This window comes from Balaenoptera physalus, assembly GCF_965194825.1.
Source record: "Balaenoptera physalus genome assembly, chromosome: 11".
Lineage (NCBI taxonomy): Eukaryota > Metazoa > Chordata > Mammalia > Artiodactyla > Balaenopteridae > Balaenoptera > Balaenoptera physalus.
In genome coordinates, this window is record NC_138896.1 from 14,046,617 (window position 1) to 14,066,504 (window position 19,888).

A 19,888-nucleotide genomic window follows, 5' to 3' on the forward strand; every position below is an offset into this window, starting at 1 on the left:
TGTGCTCAGCAGAGGTTTCATTTTACTCTATTTTTTTAATAGATCTTTATTGGAGTATAATTGCTTCACAATACTGTGTTAGTTTCTGTTGCACAACAAAGCGAATCATCCATATGCATATACATGTCCCCAGATCCCCTCCCATCCTCCCTATCCCACCCCTCTAGGTCATTGCAAAGCACCGAGCTGATCTCCCTGTGCTAAGCTGCTGCCTCCCACCAGCCAACTATTTTACATTTGGTAGTGTACATACGTCGATGCTACTGTCACCTCTCCCCAGCTTTGCCCTCCCACCCTATGTCCTCAAGTCCATTTTCTATGTCTACCTCTTTATTCCTGCCCTGCAACTAGGTTCATCAGTACCAGTTTTTTGTTTTTTAATTCCACATATATGCATTAGCATATGGTATTTGTTTTTCTCTTTCTGACTTACTTCACTCTGTATGACAGTCTCTAGGTCCATCCACCTCACTACAAATAACTCAATTTCGTTTCTTTTTATGGCTGAGTAATATTCCATTGTATGTGTGTGCCACGTCTTCTTTATCCATTCATCTGTGGATGGACACATAGGTTGTTGCTTCCATGTCCTGGCTATTGTAAATAGTGCTGCAATGAACATTGTAGTACATGTCTCTTTTTGAATTGTGGTTTTCTCAGGGTATATGTTCAGTAGTGGGATAGCTGGGTCATATGGTAATTCTATTTTTAGTTTTTTAAGGAACCTCCATACCGTTTTCCATAGTGGTTGTATCAATTTACATTCCCACCAACAGTGCAGGAGGGTTCCCTTTTCACCATACCCTTTCCAGCATTTATTGTTTCTAGATTTTTTGATAATGGCCATTCTGAGTGGCGTGAGGTGATACCTCATTGTAGTTTTGATTTGCATTTCTCTAATAATTAGTGACGTTGAGCATCTTTTCATGTGCCTCTTGGCCATCTGTATGTCTTCCTTGGTGAAATATCTATTTAGGTCTTCCACCCATTTTTTAACTGGATTGTTTTTTTGATATTGAGCTCCATGAGCTGTTTGTATATTTTGTAGATTAATCTGTTGTCTGTTGTTTCATTTGCAAATATATTCTTCAATTCTGAGGGTTGTCTTTTTGTCTTGTTTATGGTTTCCTTTGTTGTGCAAAAGCTTTTAAGTTTAATTAAGTCCCATTTGTTTATTTTTGTTTTTATTTCCGTTACTCTAGGAAGTGGGTCACAAAAGATCTTGCTGTGGTTTATGTCAAAGAGTGTTTTCCTATGTTTTCTTCTAAGAGTTTTATAGTGTCTGGTCTTACATTTAAGTCTTTAATCCATGTGGAGTTTATTTTTGTGTATGGTATTAAGGAGTGTTCTAATTTCATTCTTTTACATGTAGTGGTAGTTTTCCCAGCACCACTTATTGAAGACGCTGTCTTTTCTCCATTGTATGTTCTTGCCTCCTTTGTCGTAAATTAGGTGTCCATATGTGCGTGGGTTTATCTCTGGGCATTCTATCCTGCACCATTGATCTATATTTCTGTTTCTGTGCCAGTACCATACTGTCTTGATTACTGTAGCTTTGTGGTATAATTTGAAGTCAGGGAGCCTGATTCCTCCAACTCTGTTTTTCTTTCTCAAGATTGCTTTGGCTATTCGGGGTCTTTTGTGTTTCCATATGAATTGTAAAATTTTTTGTTCTAATTCTGTGAAGAATGCTATTGGTAGTTTGATAGGGATTACAATGAATCTGTAGATTGCTTTGTGTAGTATAGTCATTTTCACAATACTGATTCTTCTAATCCAAGAACACGGTATATTTCTCCACCTGTTTATGTCATCTTTGATTTCTTTCATCAGTGTTTTATAGTTTTCTGAGTACAAGTCTTTCGACGCCTTAGGCAGGTTTATTACTAGGTAGTTTATTCTTTTTGTTGCAATGGTAAATGGGAGTGTTTCCTTAATTTCTCTTTCTGAGTTTTTGTTGTTAGTGTATAGGAATGCCAGAGATTTCTGTGCATTAATTTTGTATCCTGCAACCTTACCAAATTCCTTGATTAGTTCTAGTAGTTTTCTGGTGGCATCTTTAGGATTTTCTATGTATAGTATCATGTCATCGGCAAACAGTGACAGTTTTACTTCTTCTTTTCCAATTTGTATTCCTTTTATTTCTTTTTCTTCTCTGACTGCTGAGGCTAGGACTTCCAAACTATGTTGAATAAGAGTGGCGAGAGTGGACATCCTTGTCTTGTTCCTGATCTTAGTGGAAATGCTTTCAGTTTTTCACCATTGAGTATGATGTTTGCTGTGGGTTTGTCATATATGGCCTTTACTATGTTGAGGTAGATTCCCTCTATGCCCATTTTCTGGAGAGTTTTTATCATAAACAGGTGTTGAATTTTGTCAAAAGCTTTTTCTGCATCTATTGAGATGATCATATGGTTTTTATTCCTTAACTTGTTAATGTGTTGTATTGATTTGCGTATACTGAAGAATCCTTGAAGCCCTGGGATAAATCCCACTTGATCATGGTGTATGATCCTTTTAATGTGCTGTTGGATTCTGTTTGCTAGTATTTTGTTCAGGATTTTTGCATCTATGTTCATCAGTGATACTGGTCTATAATTTTCTTTTTTTGTGATATCTTTTTCTGGTTTTAGTATCAGGGTGATGGTGGCTTTGTAGAATGAATTTGGGAGTGTTTCTCCCTCTGTAATTTTTTGGAAGAGTTTGAGAAGGACTGGTGTTAGCTCTTCTCTAAATGTTTGATAGAATTTACCTGTGAAGCCATCTGGTCCTGGACTTCTATTTGTTGGAAGATTTTAAATTACAGTTTCAATTTAATTACCTGTGATAGGTCTGTTTATATTTTCTAATTCTTCCTGGTTCAGTCTTGGAAAATTGTACCTTTCCAAGACTTTGTCCATTTCTTCGTGGTTGTCCATATTTTATTGGCATATAGTTGTTTGTAGTAGTCTCTTATCATCCTTTGTATTTCTGCAGTGTCAGTTGTGATTTCTCCCTTTTCATTTCTAATTTTATTGATTTGCGTCCTCTCCCTTTTTTTCTTAATGAGTCTGGCTAAGGGTTTATCAATTTTGTTTATCTTCTCAAAGAATCAGTTTTAGTTTTATTGATGTTTGCTATTGTTTTCTTCGTTTCTATTTCATTTAATTCTGCTCTGATCTTCATGATTTCTTTCCTTCTACTGACTTTGGGTTTTCTTTGTTCTTCTTTCTCTCGTTATTTTAAGTGTAGGGTTAGATTGTTTGAGATTTTTCTTGTTTTTGGAGGTGAGACTGTATTGCTATAAACTTCCCTCTTAGAACTGCTTTTGCTGCATCCCATAGGTTTTGGGTTGTCGTGTTTTCGTTGTCACTTGTTTCTATGTATTTTTAAATTTCTTCTTTGATTTCTTCAGTGATCTCTTGGTTATTTAGTAGTCCACTGTTTAGCCTCCATGTATTTGTGTTTCTTACAGTTTTTTTCCTTGAATCGACTACCAATCTCATAGCGTTGTGGTCGGAAAAGATGCTTGATACGATTTCAATTTTCTTAAATTTTCGAAGGCTTGATTTGTGACCCAAGATGTGATCTATCCTGGAGAATGTTCCATGTGCACTTTAGAAAAAAGTGTATTCTGCCACTTTTGGGTGGAATGTTCTATAAACATCAATTAGATCTATCTGGTCTATTGTGTTATTCAAAGCTTGTGTTTCCTTATTTATTTTCTGTTTGGATGATCTGTCCATTGGTGTAAGTGGAGTGTTAAAGTCCCCTTCTATTATTGTGTTACTGTCGATTTCTCCTTTCATGGTTGTTAGCATTTGCCTTATGTAATGAGGTGTTCCTATGTTGGGTGCATAAACATTTATAACTGTTATATCTTCTTGTTGGATTGATCCTTTGATCATTATGTAGTGTCCCTCCTTACCTCTTGTAACAGTCTTTACTTTAAAGTCTATTTTATCTGATACAAGTATTGCTACTCCAGCTTTCTTGTGATTTCCATTTGCATGGAATATCCTTTTCCATCCCTTCACTTTCAGTCTGTATGTGACCCTCGGTCTGAAGTGGGTCTCTTGCAGACAGCATATATATGGGTCTTGTTTTTGTATCCATTCAGTCAGTCTGTGTCTTTTGGTTGGGGCATTTAACCCATTTACATTCAAGGTTATTATCAGTACCATGCTCCTATTACCATTTTCTTAATTGTTTTGGGTTTGTTTTTGTGGGTCTTTTTCTTCCCTTGTGTTTCCTGCTTAGAGAAGTTTCTTTAACATTTGTTGTAAAGCTGGTGTAGTGGTGTTGAATTCTCTTAGCTTTTGCTTGTCTGAAAAGCTTTTGACTTCTCCATCAAATCTGAATGAGATCCTTTCTGGGTAGAGTAATCTTGGTTGTAGGTTTTTCCCTTTCATCACCTTAAGTATATCCTGCCACTCCCTTCTGGCCTGGAGAGTTTCTGCTGAAAAATCAGCTGGAACCTTATGGGGAGTCCTTTGTACGTTATTTTTTGTTTTTCCCTTGTTGTTTTTAATATTTTTTCTTTGACTTTAATTTTTGTTAGTTTGATTAATATGTGTCTTGGTGTTTTTCCTAGGGTTTATCCTGCATGGGACTCTCTGTGTTTCCTGGACTTGGGTAACTATTTCCTTTCCCATGTTAGGGAAGTTTTCAACTATAATCTCTTCAAATATTTTCTCAGTCCCTTTCTTTTTCTCTTCTTCTGGGACCCCTATAATTCAAATGTTGCTGCATTTAGTGTTGTCCCAGAGTTCTCTGAGAGTGTCTTCAATTCTTTTCATTCTTTTTTCTTTATTCTGCTCCTCGGCAGTTATTTCCATCATTTTGTTTTCCAGCTCACTTATTCGTTCTTCTACCTCAGTTATTCTGTTATTGATTCCTTCTAGTGTATTTTTCATTTCAGTTATTGTGTTGTTTGTCTCTGTTTGTTTGTTCTTTAGTTCTTCTAGATCTTTGTTAAACATTTCTTGTATTTTCTCAATCTGTGCCTCCATTTTATTGCCAAGATTCTGGATCATCTTTACTATCATTACTCTGAATTCTTTTTCAGGTAGATTGCCTATTTTCTCTTCACTTATTTGGTCTTGTAGGTTTTTACCTTGCTCCTTCATCTGTGACATATTTTTTTGCCATCTCATTTTGGTTTTGGTTTTTCTTTTTATGAGTGGGATTGTGTTCCTGTCTTACTGGTTGTTTGGCCTGAGGCTTCCAACAGTGGAGTTTGTAGGCTATTGGGTAGAGCTGGGTCCTGGTGCTGAGATGAGGAACTCCATGAGACCTCACTCCAATGAATATTCCCTGGGGTCTGAGGTTCTCTGTTAGTCCAGTGGTTCGGATTTGGAGCTCCCACCACAGGAGCTTTGGCCTGAACCCAGGTTCATGAACCAAGATCCCGCAAGTGACCTGGGGTGGCAAAAAAAAAGGGGGGGAGGGGAGGAAGGCCTTGGCTGTGGAGGGTGGGGCCTAAGCAAGGGCAAGGTTTGGGTGGTGGGTGGGGCCAATGCTCAGGACCCCCAGGGCTGGAAAAGGCCCTGGGAGCTGGCGGGGGTGGGGGTGGGGCTTAGTCTCAAGGAACAGAAGGGGCCCAGGCATGCTCCCCACCCCTGGTCTCAGAGGGCAGGGGACCTCACCTGGGAGCCCAGCAGGCTTCCTGGGCTCGAGTGGGCGGGCCAAACGCCCTCCTCTCCTCTCCCGCTCCTCTGGTCTGGGAGGGACCTTCCTCCCTCCCTCCCCTGATCTACCTGGCCTCCCTCCTATGCCCCCAAGGACCTACTCGGCCTGGAGAGGGCTTTGGAGGGCAGGGGACCAGCCTGGGAGATCAGCAGGCTCCCTGTGCCCAAGTGGGCAGGGCAATCGCCCTCCACTCCTCCTGGATGGCTCCTCCCGCCTGTCTCTCCTGATCTCCCCGGACTCCCTCCTTGCTCCCAGGACCCATGTGGCCTGGATGGGGCTTTGGGCCAGGGGGTGCCAGCTTGGGAGCTCAGCAGGCTCCCCGGCCCAAGTGGGCCAGGTATTCGCCCTCCGCTCCTCTCCCGCTATTCCCAGAGAGTCCCTTCTGCCTGCTTCTCCTGATCTCCCCAGTCTCAGGGGTGCCGATCCTGTCTGGCCTCCACTTCTCCTCCCCCCTCAGTCCCCCTACATCCTACTGGTTCACTTTGGGGTTCCTCCCATCTACTTGTGTGTCAGAGTCCCCCACCAGTAGCACGCAGGTGCCCTAGTTGTGGGGACACGCTAACTCCGTGTCTTCCCACGCCACCATCTTGACTCTGTTGCTCCACCATTCTTTCCATCCTGCAATTGTCTTCTTTCTCTGTTAAGTACCTATTTTTCCCTTTGCAAGTTACTAAGGAGAAAAGAGCTAATATTTACTGAGCGTTCCAGATACTCAATAACGGTAGTTACCTTGTTTTATTCTAACTCTCCTGCACAGCTCTCTACTGCTTGATTATTTGCCTCCCTCCTCCAACACCGTGGCTCTCCCAGGACAGGGAACTTTCCTTCTTGGACTCTGTACATCTGCTTTAGGACACCCAGAACCTATGGCTCTTAAACAATTTTTGATGACTGAACCTTATAAAAGAAGTATTTTCCTGATTTTACACACAAGGACACTGAAGTTCATGGAGGTCAAATAACTCTTCCCACACCTAATAAGAGGCAGAGCTGAATGCAAATCACAAATTCCCCAGCTCTTACTAATGAGCGACAGGAGGAGATGGACATTGATCCTTATAACACTGAGCTACGAGCCAGGCACCTTAGCAAAAGTGCTGACTTAGCACCTTCATGCCAGAGGGTCTTTGTTCATTTCAGGATCTCAGTGTTTTCAAAGTAATGACTGCACTTTATTTCTCATCTAAGCAATAATAGAACTGTGTATGTTTAAATGGCTGGAGAGAGTTATCTCGCAGATTAATTTTAGTCCTACTGAGTCTGAAATGATGCAAAGACAAACACAACACATAGATGGCACTTCTAAGTGGAGGGATATATTTGCTCCTTCATTTATTTATCGGTATTCTTCAGCAATAGACAGCAGTTTCTTTTCTGGGATTTCCAAAGTAATGACAATAAAAATAGGGACAAAACATAGAGCCAGGACATGAGAAGGCATAAAAGTCAAGGAGTAGGAAAAGGAAACGGGTCAATGGAGGAAGGATCGATTCAGAAAAATAGAAGAACCCGAAGAGTGAAAAGTAATGGAAACTAAGGCAGGAGACCCTGTCAAAGAGAAAGGGTTGAAATAACTACCAAATACTGTTTATATTTGTCCAGAAGGACATCACTGGAAACTTCAGGGAGAACTGTTTCAGCAGAGTGCTATTAGTGAAAATATTCAGCAATCTCAAAACACTGAGCCTCCCAACAATACTGCAAACCCTTCACAACCAAGCAGGCTGAAGAGTGTGATTAAAGCCCTTTCTTTCTGTTTGGGGTGGTTAATACTGGGTTTCTGAGACCATGAATGGTATCAATATGCTATAAAGCATTCACATAAAAATATATTCAACATTATCTATATACTTCAATTTACTGTCAGTTTTTAAATGACTTTTTTTTTTAATGGCACTTACCTCAAAACTAGTGACAGCCAGTTGGGATAAACCATCTACATATGGTCCCAAAACTTTATGCTCTCGAACTTTAAGAGACTGTCTACTCCTTCGAGAGAAAGGAAAAAGGAATGAATGAGTCAGACCCAACTTGAGCTTTTCTTTCTAAAAAGAAAGTACTTTTAAAAGTACTCAGAAACTAAGATTGCAATTTCAAAGGAATTTTTTTTTAACGATCAGAAAGTATTCTAAAAGCTATTTTATTTGGATTAGCAAAACAGCATTCCTTATGAGGAATGTCTTTTATACTCTGATTTCTATTTAAAGTAACATACTATTTACAAAATTCTATCTCTACTCCCAAACTAAACAGCCAGCACACAGAATACTAGGTTAGGCCAACTTGCTTTAGTAGATGAACTTCAATTTCATGTGGGAGGAGGGAAAAAAAGAAAATGAAGCAAAGAACATGCCAGAATTGAATTTAACCCTCAGGCTATTCTACAAATAAGCATATCCTCAGTAAGTAATGTCTTAAAGTTTTGAGCAAGTAGTGAACAATATTAAAGTGTTTTAATTTACCTTTTCAGATCAGCAGCACTGATTTACACTGCTTCTGTGCTGACCATTTTATACAGAAAGTAATGTTATAGTATAGCAGTTGTTTGTAGTTACTGATATTTATCCTATATTTAGAATTGGCTCTGCTGGTGAAGATTTTAGGGCTCTTTTGAATTTTTAAATGGCAATCCTGGTTTGAGACCCATTTGAAGAGCTTATCAATAGATAATTGAGATGAAAAGCAAAGCTATAATATATATTATAGCCATATTGTATACGTCACCATTTTCATCAGATACTAATCACTTTTCAAGTCAAGAGTCAATGCTTGGCATCACTCAAGTGTGGAAAAAAGAAACTAAGAATGACTGAGCACTTCCTGAAGTCTCGACATTGTTCCCTAAGAACCTCTCAGTTATCTCACTTAATCTTAATCTCACAATTCCACAAAGTAGGTTTTACTAACTTTATTTTAAGGATGAAGAATGCAATGTGACAACAAGCAATTCTGCTGTACTCTAAACAAGGGCAGACCAAGTGCACAGTTTCAGGAGAGCTGCTTTGATGCCCATGGATTCAGAACTCGGCTCAGTCTGTTTGCACAACCAGAGATTCTTTAATGCTATTTATGAGCAAGAAGAAATAAATCTAGCACAATATCAAGTGCTTCTGATGGTGTCTAACATCTGGGATTCTTGTACACTGCTGGTGGGAGTGTAAACTGGTACAACTATTTCGGAAAACAGGTTTGCAGTACCAAAGTTGAAGATTCTGTAGCTTCTGACCCACAATTCCACTTCTAGATGTATTCCCTAGAAACTCCTGCATTTGTACACCAGGAGGAATGTACAAGAATGCTCAGAGCAGCACAGTAGTGGAAACCACACAAATGACAGGAGATAGAATAAATAAATTATGGTATAATTATACAATGGAATGCTAAAGAGCAGTAAAAATTAATAAGTTATTACTTCATATATCAGAATGAATGAATCATTGAGGGGAAAAGTAGCAAGTCGCCGAAGGACACGTATTATGACACCACTTACACACAGTTAAAAATTGTGCAAAATTATGTGTAAACTCTTAAAGAGGAGGAAGATAATGAGAAACATAAAATTCATAATAGTAGGAATGGTAGCAATTGAAATAGTATCAAAGAGGAGCATACAGGTGGCTTCAAAAATATTGGTCATGTTCCATTTATTAAGCCAAACGGTGAGTAGGACAGTCACTGATTTTATTATTCTTTAAACCTTACATATATTGTAAATGTTCTTTCATATGCATTAAACAGTTAATAACTAAAACTATTTCTGATGATTGGGTCACTTCCTTTCCCTCCATAATTTTAATCTTATGCCTCTAATTATACCCTTGATTATACAGCTGCTAGAAACATTTAAAAATATTTTCATCATGTTATATAAAAAAATTCAGGATATTGAATTGTATTTAGAGAATAACCTAAACACGCATACCACACATCCACCCCATAGATTTGAAACACAGGAACAAAATGCACCAAAGTGTTAACAGCAGTTATTTTTGAGTGATGGAATTATAGGTCATTTTTATTTCTTCTTACATTTACCTACTTTCTAAATTTTTATATATATTATTTTTAAATCAATAAAAATTTCAATTAATAAAAAGGTAAATGGCCCTCTCCTTCCTCTATGAAACAAACTCATCTGGTTTTTATCACCTAGTGTTTAAAAAATACAGATGCCTGGTTTCTCCCTGGGTCTACTGAATCATAGGCTCTAGAGCGGTGCTCAGGCCAGTGTATCCTTAAAAAGCCTCCCAAGTGATTCCAGTGTACATCCCCGGAAGAGAATGACCTGCCTAGGCTGGGTCATTTGAAACCTTCAACCACTTTGCCTCCAATTTAGAGGTGCTACTTTCCAACATAAATGGAAGGACCAATGTGTCATTTTTAACTCAATTTTTATGAATAAACCATAGTGGCAAAAATAACAAAATAGTAAAAACATCCTTTTAAATGGCATATGTAAGCAACTTTCTACATGAATATAGAATAAACTATGAATACTAGATATACCAACAGGCTTTGAGAAGCTGATGATTTCTCAGTAAATGAACTGAAACTAGAGTACTGACCAAGGACACAAATACATATACTCACCTGCAACTTTAACTTCAGGATCATTTAAAATTATTACCCCTACTACAAGGTTAATTTCAACCACTAACTTACCCTTTGGGGTCTAAAAGATCCCGAACTTTCTCATTATAAATTTCCATATAGGAAACTTCGACTTTAAAGGTCTGTGACTCATTTTGCTCCAGAGAGATCCTTTGAAATAAAGCACAGCAGAGCCTTGGAATGAGGCCCCGCTGCTCAGCACTGCCCATCATGGAGAAGGATTTTCCTGAGCCTGGAAAAGGGCAAGCAGAAAGAAAGGAGGATGGAAGAGGAAGTAAACTGTAATGCTTCAACTACACAAGTGTTTCATACACAGCAGCCAAGGTCACACAGCAGAAGTAGACAATTCGGCCCCCAAAGGCCAGTCCCTTGGACACCAAGGCTACTATTCTTTCTATTATACTCACGGCCTCCAGTTTGACTTTCACTGTGAGACCCAGAGGGCACCTCTTTTACAGATGGATACGTACTAATGTAAGAACTACAAATATGTAATCTTTAAAAGTACACATAGTAAATATCAAATATCACCAACAAGTAACATTAACAGTATTTTACCCACAGAATATCAATATTTCACATTTGTGAAAGTGCTTTGATATATATTCCCCTAATTGTCCTGTGATGTGACAATAGGCAGTATTGTTATGATTTATTGATTTATTCCAACTTTATAGTTGAAATGATGGTGGCTCAGAGTGCGAATGGCTGAGCCACTCGACTGTTTTTGTTTAATATCCTGGTGAAGTCCTCTGGATGATACTAAGAAGACGATACTAAGAGTTTTTCTACAGTTTTTCACTATAACATTTATACCGAGAAACTTGTAACTATTTTCCTAGTTCAAATACAGGTTAAAACTATAATTTAGGAAAATGACACTTAATAGTTTAAAACTAGCTTTGCTCATTAACACTAAAATTACTCAGTTACCACAACTGTCAAACCTTCAAAATGAGGATTACTTTTGATCATCTAATTCAGCCAAACCCGTGAAGTCAGAAGCATTTTTCTATGGTTTCCCACAGTGTTTTCTATATCTATGTTTTCAGAAACGCACATTTAACATCACCGACTGTAAGTGGCTACTTACCTGTCTGTCCATATGCAAAAATGCAAGCATTATACCCCTGAAAGGCTTTCTCAAGAATTCCTTCCCCAAGGCACTTGAAAACCACTTCTTGACCTAAAAAACAAAACAAACAAAATAACTAAAAAGACTGATTTTTCTTGACATATTTGCAGTAATAACCGAGCCCCAGTCATTAACAAATTCTCTCACTCTATAAAGATGTTAAGTGTATTGCATATCCACTATGTGTAGGGCTGTGGATTAAAGAACTTTTTTTTTAAAATTAATTAATTAATTAATTTATTTTTGGCTGTGTTGGGTCTTTGTTTCTGTGCGAGGGCTTTCTCCAGTTGCGGCAAGTGGGGGCCACTCTTCATTGCGGTGCGCGGGCCTCTCACTGTCGCGGCCTCTCCCGTTGCGGAGCACAGGCTCCAGATGCGCAGGCTCAGTAGTTGTGGCTCATGGGCCTAGTTGCTCCGCGGCATGTGGGATCTTCCCAGACCAGGGCTCGAACCCGTGTCCCCTGCATCGGCAGGCGGATTCTTAACCACTGCGCCACCAGGGAAGCCCTAAAGAACTTATTGTACACAGTTTTGCTTATCTACTCTTCTACACTATAGCTCAGTACCTGGATCAGTTTATGATTCTACCCACTGTTTCCCTCTAAGACATTTCTCTAGGCATTCAAGTCTCCTGTCCATTGTCTGCGGGCCATATGGAAGCATCATTTGTATTTGGTTTAGTTTCTTTTCCTGAGTTAGTATGAAAGTGTCATTCAACACAAATTGTCTTATCTCCCCACCTGGATTCTGAGCTTCTGATGAGCAGGAACCGCATCCACATCTTGGTGTGTGTGTGCACCTCTGCCCCTAGCACAGTGCTAAGTACGTGCCAGATGCTGAGCAACTGTTCACTGCTGGTGGAGGGGATGTGCTGGGCACAGGCACCTCTCACCTGTGTTCCCAGCGGGGATTTGGGGAGAGGTTCCCGTCTGTGAGCCTGTCTACAGCTCACTGTGGCTCTTGGGGGAGTTCTGTCATGTACCATCTATACTATGGTAGTGACCAGCTAAAGATTAAGGTGTGAAAATCTTTTTAAACACTTAACGAGGCATTTACTACCCTTTGAAATTGGTACCTTTCTAACATTCAGTCCCCACCATTAAGACAACTAAAGTGATTTTCGCCTTCCTCTGTGCAGAAACTACTGGTTTAAGTACCTCTTTCCTCTACTGGAATGAGAAGCCCCTGATGGATGTCAGACTATAATCTGTTTATCTTTGTAATCCTAGTGCCTAGTACAAAATGCTTAATAAATGTTTGTCCAAGAATGAGTCAGTTTAATCTTTTTATCCAAATGACAATTCCTTTTACGTTTGGAAATAAAGCAATAGAACATAAGCTTCTGGGTATATGTTTTTCTTTGATGCATCTGATTTTAGCAGTCTCTTGTTATATTATGACATATCATGGTTGCAGAATGGGAGTCTTAAAAGTGTAAACATGAAACAAGTAATAATATTTCTGGGCTTCCCTGGTGGAGCAGTGGTTAAGAATCTGCCTGCCAATGCGGGGGATAAGGGTTCGAGCCTTGGTCCGGGAAGATCCCACATGCCGCGGAGCAACTAAGCCCGTGCACCACAACTAATGAGCCCGCACTTTAGAGCCCACGAGCCACAAATACTGAGCCCATGTACCACAACCACTGAAGCCCGTGCACCTAGAGCTCGTGCTCCGCAACAAGAGAAGCCACCGCAATGAGAGGCCTGCGTACCGCAACGAAGAGTAGCCCCCGCTCACCGCAACTGAAAAGAAAGCCCAGGCTCAGCAACGAAGACCCAACACAGCCAAAAATAAATTAGTTAATTAATTAATTTAAAAGAAAAAGAAATAATATTTCCAATCATTAGGTTGGCAAAAAAACCCCCAAAAAACCTTGACAGTATCAAATATAGCTGGATTGAAGAAATAGGTATTTTCATAAGCTGCTGGTGGGAGAATAAACAAATGCAGCCGTTCCAAGGAAAACCTCACAGCACCAAGAAAAAGGAATATGCCCAGGCTCTCTGACCCACTGTGAGGCATCTGCCCTAGAGACCCACTCCCACAAGAGACCCCTGTAAAAGGATGTTCATGGCAGCATTATTTATAATACTGAAAGCTGGAATCAAGTTAAATGCCCATTAGTAAGGGAGTAGATAGGTAAAATGTGAGTATTTTATATGATGGAATATTACACACCATGTTTAAAAAAACAAGCAAAACAAATCTATGTGTGTAAACAATGTTAGAATTCAGAAACATTGTTGAGTTTAAAAAAAAAGTCATGTTTAGACTGTACATATAATGTAAAAGTTTATGTCAAATAATATGTATGTGTAATATCTATGTGTGCTAAAGTAAAAAAAAAGAAAAAACTGGATCAGAAGAAAATATACCAAATTTATATAACCTTATTTCTCAACTATGGACTTCTACTGAAGAGGCATTTAAAACATGTTGGTGGAATATGTGGATTTTTTTTAAAAGGGTGTAACTGTAAGCGGCTTCCTAAAAATACGGTTTGTTGTGAAGAGACTACCTAAAGATGTGTGTGTATGTGCACACACACATAAACTCGGAGGATAATAAAGTATTGTCAAAATTCTTATCCACTGAAGACACACTTTCAAAAATGCTTTTATGTGGTGGGAATGTAAATTGGTACAGCCACTACGGAGAACAGTATGGAGGTTCCTTAAAAAAACTAAAAACAGAACTACCATATGACCCAGCAAACCCACTCCTGGGCATATACTCAGAGAAACCATAATTCGAAAAGATGCATCACAATGTTCACTGCAGCACTATCTACAACAGCCAGGACATGGAAGCAGCCTAAATGTCTATCAACAGAAGAATGGATAAAGAAGATGTGGTACATATATACAATGGAATATTACTCAGCCATAAAAAAGAACAAAATAATGCCATTTGCAGCAACATGGATGGACCTAGAGATTGTCATACTGAGTGAAGTAAGTCAGACGCAGAAAGACAAATATCATATGATTATCACTTATATGTGGAATCTAAAAAAGGGGGTATAAATGAACTTATTTACAAAACAGAAGTAGAGTCATGGATGTAGAAAACAAACTTATGGTTAGCAGGGGATAAAGGGGGGTGAGGGATAAATAGGGAGATTGGAACTGACATATACACACTACAATACATAAAATAGATAACTAATAAGAACATGTTGTATAGCACAGGGAACTCTACTCAATACTCTGTAGTAACCTATATGGGAAAAGAGTCTGAAAAAGAATAGATATATGTGTATGTATAACTGAATCACTTTGCTGTACACCTGAAACTAATACAACATCGTAAATCAACTATAATCCAATAAAAAGATGCTTTTATGTTATAGTTAAGTATGATAGAGTCTTGTGCTAAGAAAATATCTGACCCATCCTGTTGCTGATCTTTCATACACATCGATATTCTTTTCTCACGTGTTTTCTCAAAGGACCTTCCTTATTCCACGTGTATTCCCAAGGCCTATGCCAAAACACAGGCTTAAACCTGGACCTAAGCCCTGTAGCGCAGAAGATGGGGAGTTAAACAGAGCCTGTGCTCAGGCTTGTGAGAATTGATGGTGGTCCTCAGCCAGGACCCAAGTGCCATCAAAGGCATTGAAAAAGCACAGCTTTCTTGGCACAAACAGATGAATGGAGCAATCTCGTTTGATCTTCCACACTGGTTAACCAGCCCCCATAAAGGAAGTAGGGTGAGGATGGGGACAAGACGCTTTAAGACTTGGCTAGGTCAAACATCCTAACTGTAATTCATGATTTTGATTCATATTTAGTAACTTGGAAAAAAGCAAGAGCTTGAGTTGATGAAAGGAGTCAACTGCAGAGAAGCACTGTGGTCAAAGAGCTTTTCACCCTGGCTTCACAGAGCCTGAAGTCATTAACCAATCAAGGATTTATATCTGTTCTTTTATCAGGTAGTGAAATGGATTACTTTCTGGTTTCTGCTTCTGATGCTGAGTAGGCTGGAATTATGAGGAATTATTTTCTCAATGTTTTTGCAAGGGCAAATCACAAGTCTTCTTTTTCCTTGGTAGGAATCATCTTTTAAAACCAAAGATCATTAACTGAGGCTTCCCTGGTGGCGCAGTGGTTGAGAATCTGCCTGCTAATGCAGGGGACACGGGTTCGAGCCCTGGTCTGGGAAGATCCCACATGCCACACAGCAACTGGGCCCGTGAGCCACAATTACCGAGCCTGCGCATCTGGAGCCTGTTCTCCGCAACAAGAGAGGCTGCGATAGTGTAAGGCCCGTGCACCGTGATGAAGAGTGGCCCCCGCTTGCCGCAACTAGAGAAAGCCCTTGCACAGAAACGAAGACCCAACACAGACAAAAATAAATAAATAAAATTAAATTAAATTTAAAAAGAATAAAAGATAGCATCATGTAATGGCAATTCTATAAATCTGGGTTTTTGGAAGTGATTTCAATGGAAGACCTGTCTCAAAAGAAATTAAGAAATAAAAGTCTGGAATAAATCTCTTAAAAAAAAAAAAGATCTACTCAGTCTTGCAGAGTTGCCATAAAAAAAAAAAAATCATTAACTGAAAAAAAAAACAAGAATGAATGCTATAGAGCTACGTGAAATAGGTTTATGATGTGTCAGGTGAAAAAACCAACACCACCACCAGCCAGGGTGTGTATACTAAAATTGCACTAAAAACAAAAAATGATCAAAGAATTCTCCAGGATATAAAAAATACAAGAATGAATTTCAGCTTGGCCTATTTCCAAATTATTGCAGATACTAAATAGGATACAAATTAACCTATTTAACTTGTATACCTTTATTATTTATGCTGCTAAGAAGAAAAAAAGTATTTTTTTGTCAACTGCCCCGTTTGCAGTGCACTTTCCATATTCTATACTGCTGAACCCTTGCAATACCTAGATACGGATTGTGATCAATAAGGAGATGGTGGTGGGGGGTTGGTGAGGGCAGCACTCTGAAAGAGTAAGTCATTAGCCCAAGATGGGGCCACCAGCGAGTGGCAGGGCCTGTGGGTGTTGCCTCCCAGATGGACTGAGGCCCATCCATAATCAGTGACTCAGGCTTCATGACACTGGGAATCAATTATTCCCACCTCTGGTCTCCGTGGTATGTTTCTTTTTAAAACAAACTCCCAGAACTCATCACACTGCAGTATTTTTTTTTCCCCATGTCTGTCTCTACCACTGAATTGTGAACTCCTTTGAAAACAGGAGCTGTTGCATCTTAGCAGAGTACCTGACACACAGTATACACTCTTATTTACTGAATTGTTCTGGTGGCACTACTGTTCTTAGACTAATGTGTATTTAATTGGGCGTCCCTTTCCTCATTAGTGATGACGGAGGCATCAAAATATTGTTGGTTGAACTTAAAAAGTTAATTGTAGGGTTTACACTTTGGTTAAAGTATGGCTGTTTTTGAAATTCTAATGAGCCCCTCAAGATTACAATAGTCTTTGTTAAATAAGGCCCTGGGGTGTGAACAGACGTGTCAACATAATATGTAACAACTAATCGAATAATTTTGATAAAAATTACAGATTACACTTTTACTGACACCCATAGTTACCTCCTAGACATTGAAACAAAATATATATGACTGAAAAAAAATAAACCAGTCTCTTTGATTTCCAATAAATGTACAAATATGCTTTCCCAAAAGTCAAGTTCTTTTAGTTAGATATTTATGGTTACATTTGACAGACAGAATATAATTGAGATTTACTGTATTTAATAAAGTTTTAGTTATAACTAGGAAAGGAAAACGTTCTGGGAAACACAAAATGGAATATGAAAAAGTAGAAAACAATTATACTGTGTTTCTGGAAAGAATTTTTCTCCTTTCCATCCTTAAATAGCTATCCCAAAACACAATTTATAAAAGGGAAAATACAAAGAATCATATTGTAAAGTTCATGTATTTTTACAAATCTAAGCAAGACTGGATTCTAGAGAGAATGGAATCCATTTTGCCACTATGACTTCATGTCTCAAGGGAAATTTATTATCTTTTAAGAAATAATGAATACTTTCCCACCTCTACAAAGATGATTCATGAACATTAACATTTTTTAATAGCTCTGCTTTATTTCCACTGTATACTTAACTGATGCAATCTATCAACTGATACAACCTATTATAGATACTTAGATTATTTCCTTTTTCTTTTCTTCTGCAATATTTATCCTTACACATTTATCTTTGTACACTTTTCTACTGACTTTACTAGGCAAAACTCCAAAAAAAAAATCAAATTACTAACTCTCCTAGCAATGCATGAATCTTTTTTCTACACCTTCAACAACACTGGCTATTATCATTCTTCCTGGCTTTGACTAATAGAAAAAAAAAAAAAAGCCTTTTGTTTTGTTAAATTTAAATTTTCCTTTCCTTAGGTTACTGTCCATTTGTATTTACTCTTTAGTAAATTGACTATTTGGGTCCTATGTTTATTTTTATAAATCAATTGGTTTAGTAATTGATTAAGTATTAATTTTAAAATATCCATCGTATATTAAGGATATTAACCTTTGGTCTATTATATATTGTACATATTTTTCCCCAATCTGTCATTTACCTTTCAGTCTTATGTTGTTCTTTGTCATACAAAAGCTTTTGGTCTTTCATATTCAAATCTCTCATCTTTTCCTTTATGATTTTCATCTACGGTATATGTTATGCTTCCAAAATCTTTCTGGATTATTATTACCCCAAATTACATAGTTATTCACCCATATTTTCTTCTAGTTTTGTTTTTGGTTTTTCCAGTTTTATATCCAAATCTGAATTCTACTTCTTATCAGCTATGTAACCTTGGGCAAGATCTCCTTCACTAGTAAAACAGGAATAATAGTTGTTCTCTTACTGGGTTGCTGGCATGATTAAATAAGGCAGTATAGTAAAGCACTTGCCATAGTGCATGGCCATTATAAGTCTAGAATATATTTTAGCTAATATCCATAATTAATACCATCTCTTAAATCTTTAATCAACTATAATTAATTTTGGTGCAGGAAAGGAGGTAATCATCTAATTATTTCTCCTTCAATAGTTCCTCTATCTTTGCAACAATTCTGTGAGGCAATCCAATTTTAAAGATAAGAGACACTTACTCTTAGAAAAAAAAATAAAAGGAATCATTTATTGCTATTTCTCTAGCACCTCTAGTGATCCCACCTTTAAAATTCCACTGACCAAATGTAATGGTGGTACACTCACACGTGACAGAAAGAAGGGGGTGTGTGAATGTGTGTGTATGTGTTGGGGGGGGTCATGATGAGGAGAGGAAGAAGGAACAGTATCATTAATTATTATCTGGGTCAGAATACGCCAACCCATGTTGTCCAGTGGAGGAAAAATATTTACCTTTTATAACATTAAGATATCTCAGAAAGGTAGAGGGAAAAAAACAACTAAATAAATCATATCAATAAAACTGAATAGAAACATACTCTGTAGAGCTCCCCTTATTTTTTTATTCTGGTGCCTTTGTAGCTCTATGAATCCCTTGCTGGGGTTATACTTAATCAATTCTTTGGTTTGGTGACTTTCAGCCACCACTGGTAAAACAAACGATTATTTTAAAAAAGCGAAGACTGTCGACCAAAGCCTAAAAATGCCCTGTAGACTCTATACAGTCTTCTGTCCTCCTCAGCATAACCAGTTTTCCATGAAACATGAACAGTGGCTACACTTCACTCTGTGATGGAGAGAAAATATTAACCATCAAAGACCCTTATACAGTCTATTAAGGAGAGTCTGGTTTATCCAAAAGACTGAAGGTGTTGTTGTTTATTTGTTTCTTTTTACTTTGTTCCTTTTTATTATTTAAACAAAGCAGTCCCTTTTTTCAGCACAGAAAAAAAGCAATTTGTCAACTGCTTTTAGAAGCTTAGTTCACACATACACACACACAAAAAGAGCTATTTATGCTGGATAGTGGGAATCAGGGAATCCATAAAAGATGCACTATCCCTACCCTAAATGTTTCCCAACTCCAGTTCACACTCAAATGGAACGAAGTGCCACTTGTCTAGGGAAATATGTACCAGCCCAGAAGGGAAACAGAAGGGCAAGTTCAGAAGTCCTGAGGGAAGCAAGAGGATCTATGAGAATTTGTTTCTATCCCAGACAAACCACACAAAGGCACAACACAGTCTAACTCAGGAGCCTGTGACTTTTCCGCAGGACCCCTGCCAGAGAGGAGGTGGCCACTCTACAGAAGTCAGCTCCACGTGCCTGGCACAGGGAATCCACAGGGCAAATCTGACCTCACTTGTTCATAACCATGACCAAGATGCCAATTTCCTCTGTGGGGTTTATGATTAGACTCCTATAGCTGTGTGGACAAGTCTTAAAACCCAGGCATGCCCAAAGCAACCACAACACAATGTCAGAACAGTAGAGAGGGTTCCTGTATGGAATTTCTGCAAGCAAAGTCACAGACCTGACCCACCCAACCCTG

At 38.5% G+C, this 19,888-nt stretch overlaps 1 protein-coding gene across 1 annotated transcript in view; it reads right to left on the bottom strand.

Annotated features, from left to right (window-relative positions):
• The window catches only part of KIF13A (kinesin family member 13A), a 216,781-nt gene that overhangs the window by 69,864 nt on the left and 127,029 nt on the right, over positions 1–19,888 (bottom strand). The window contains 3 exon segments of the mRNA XM_082415147.1: positions 7,572–7,659; positions 10,333–10,513; positions 11,375–11,467. Of these exon segments, the coding sequence (XP_082271273.1) occupies positions 7,572–7,659; positions 10,333–10,513; positions 11,375–11,467 (362 nt within the window).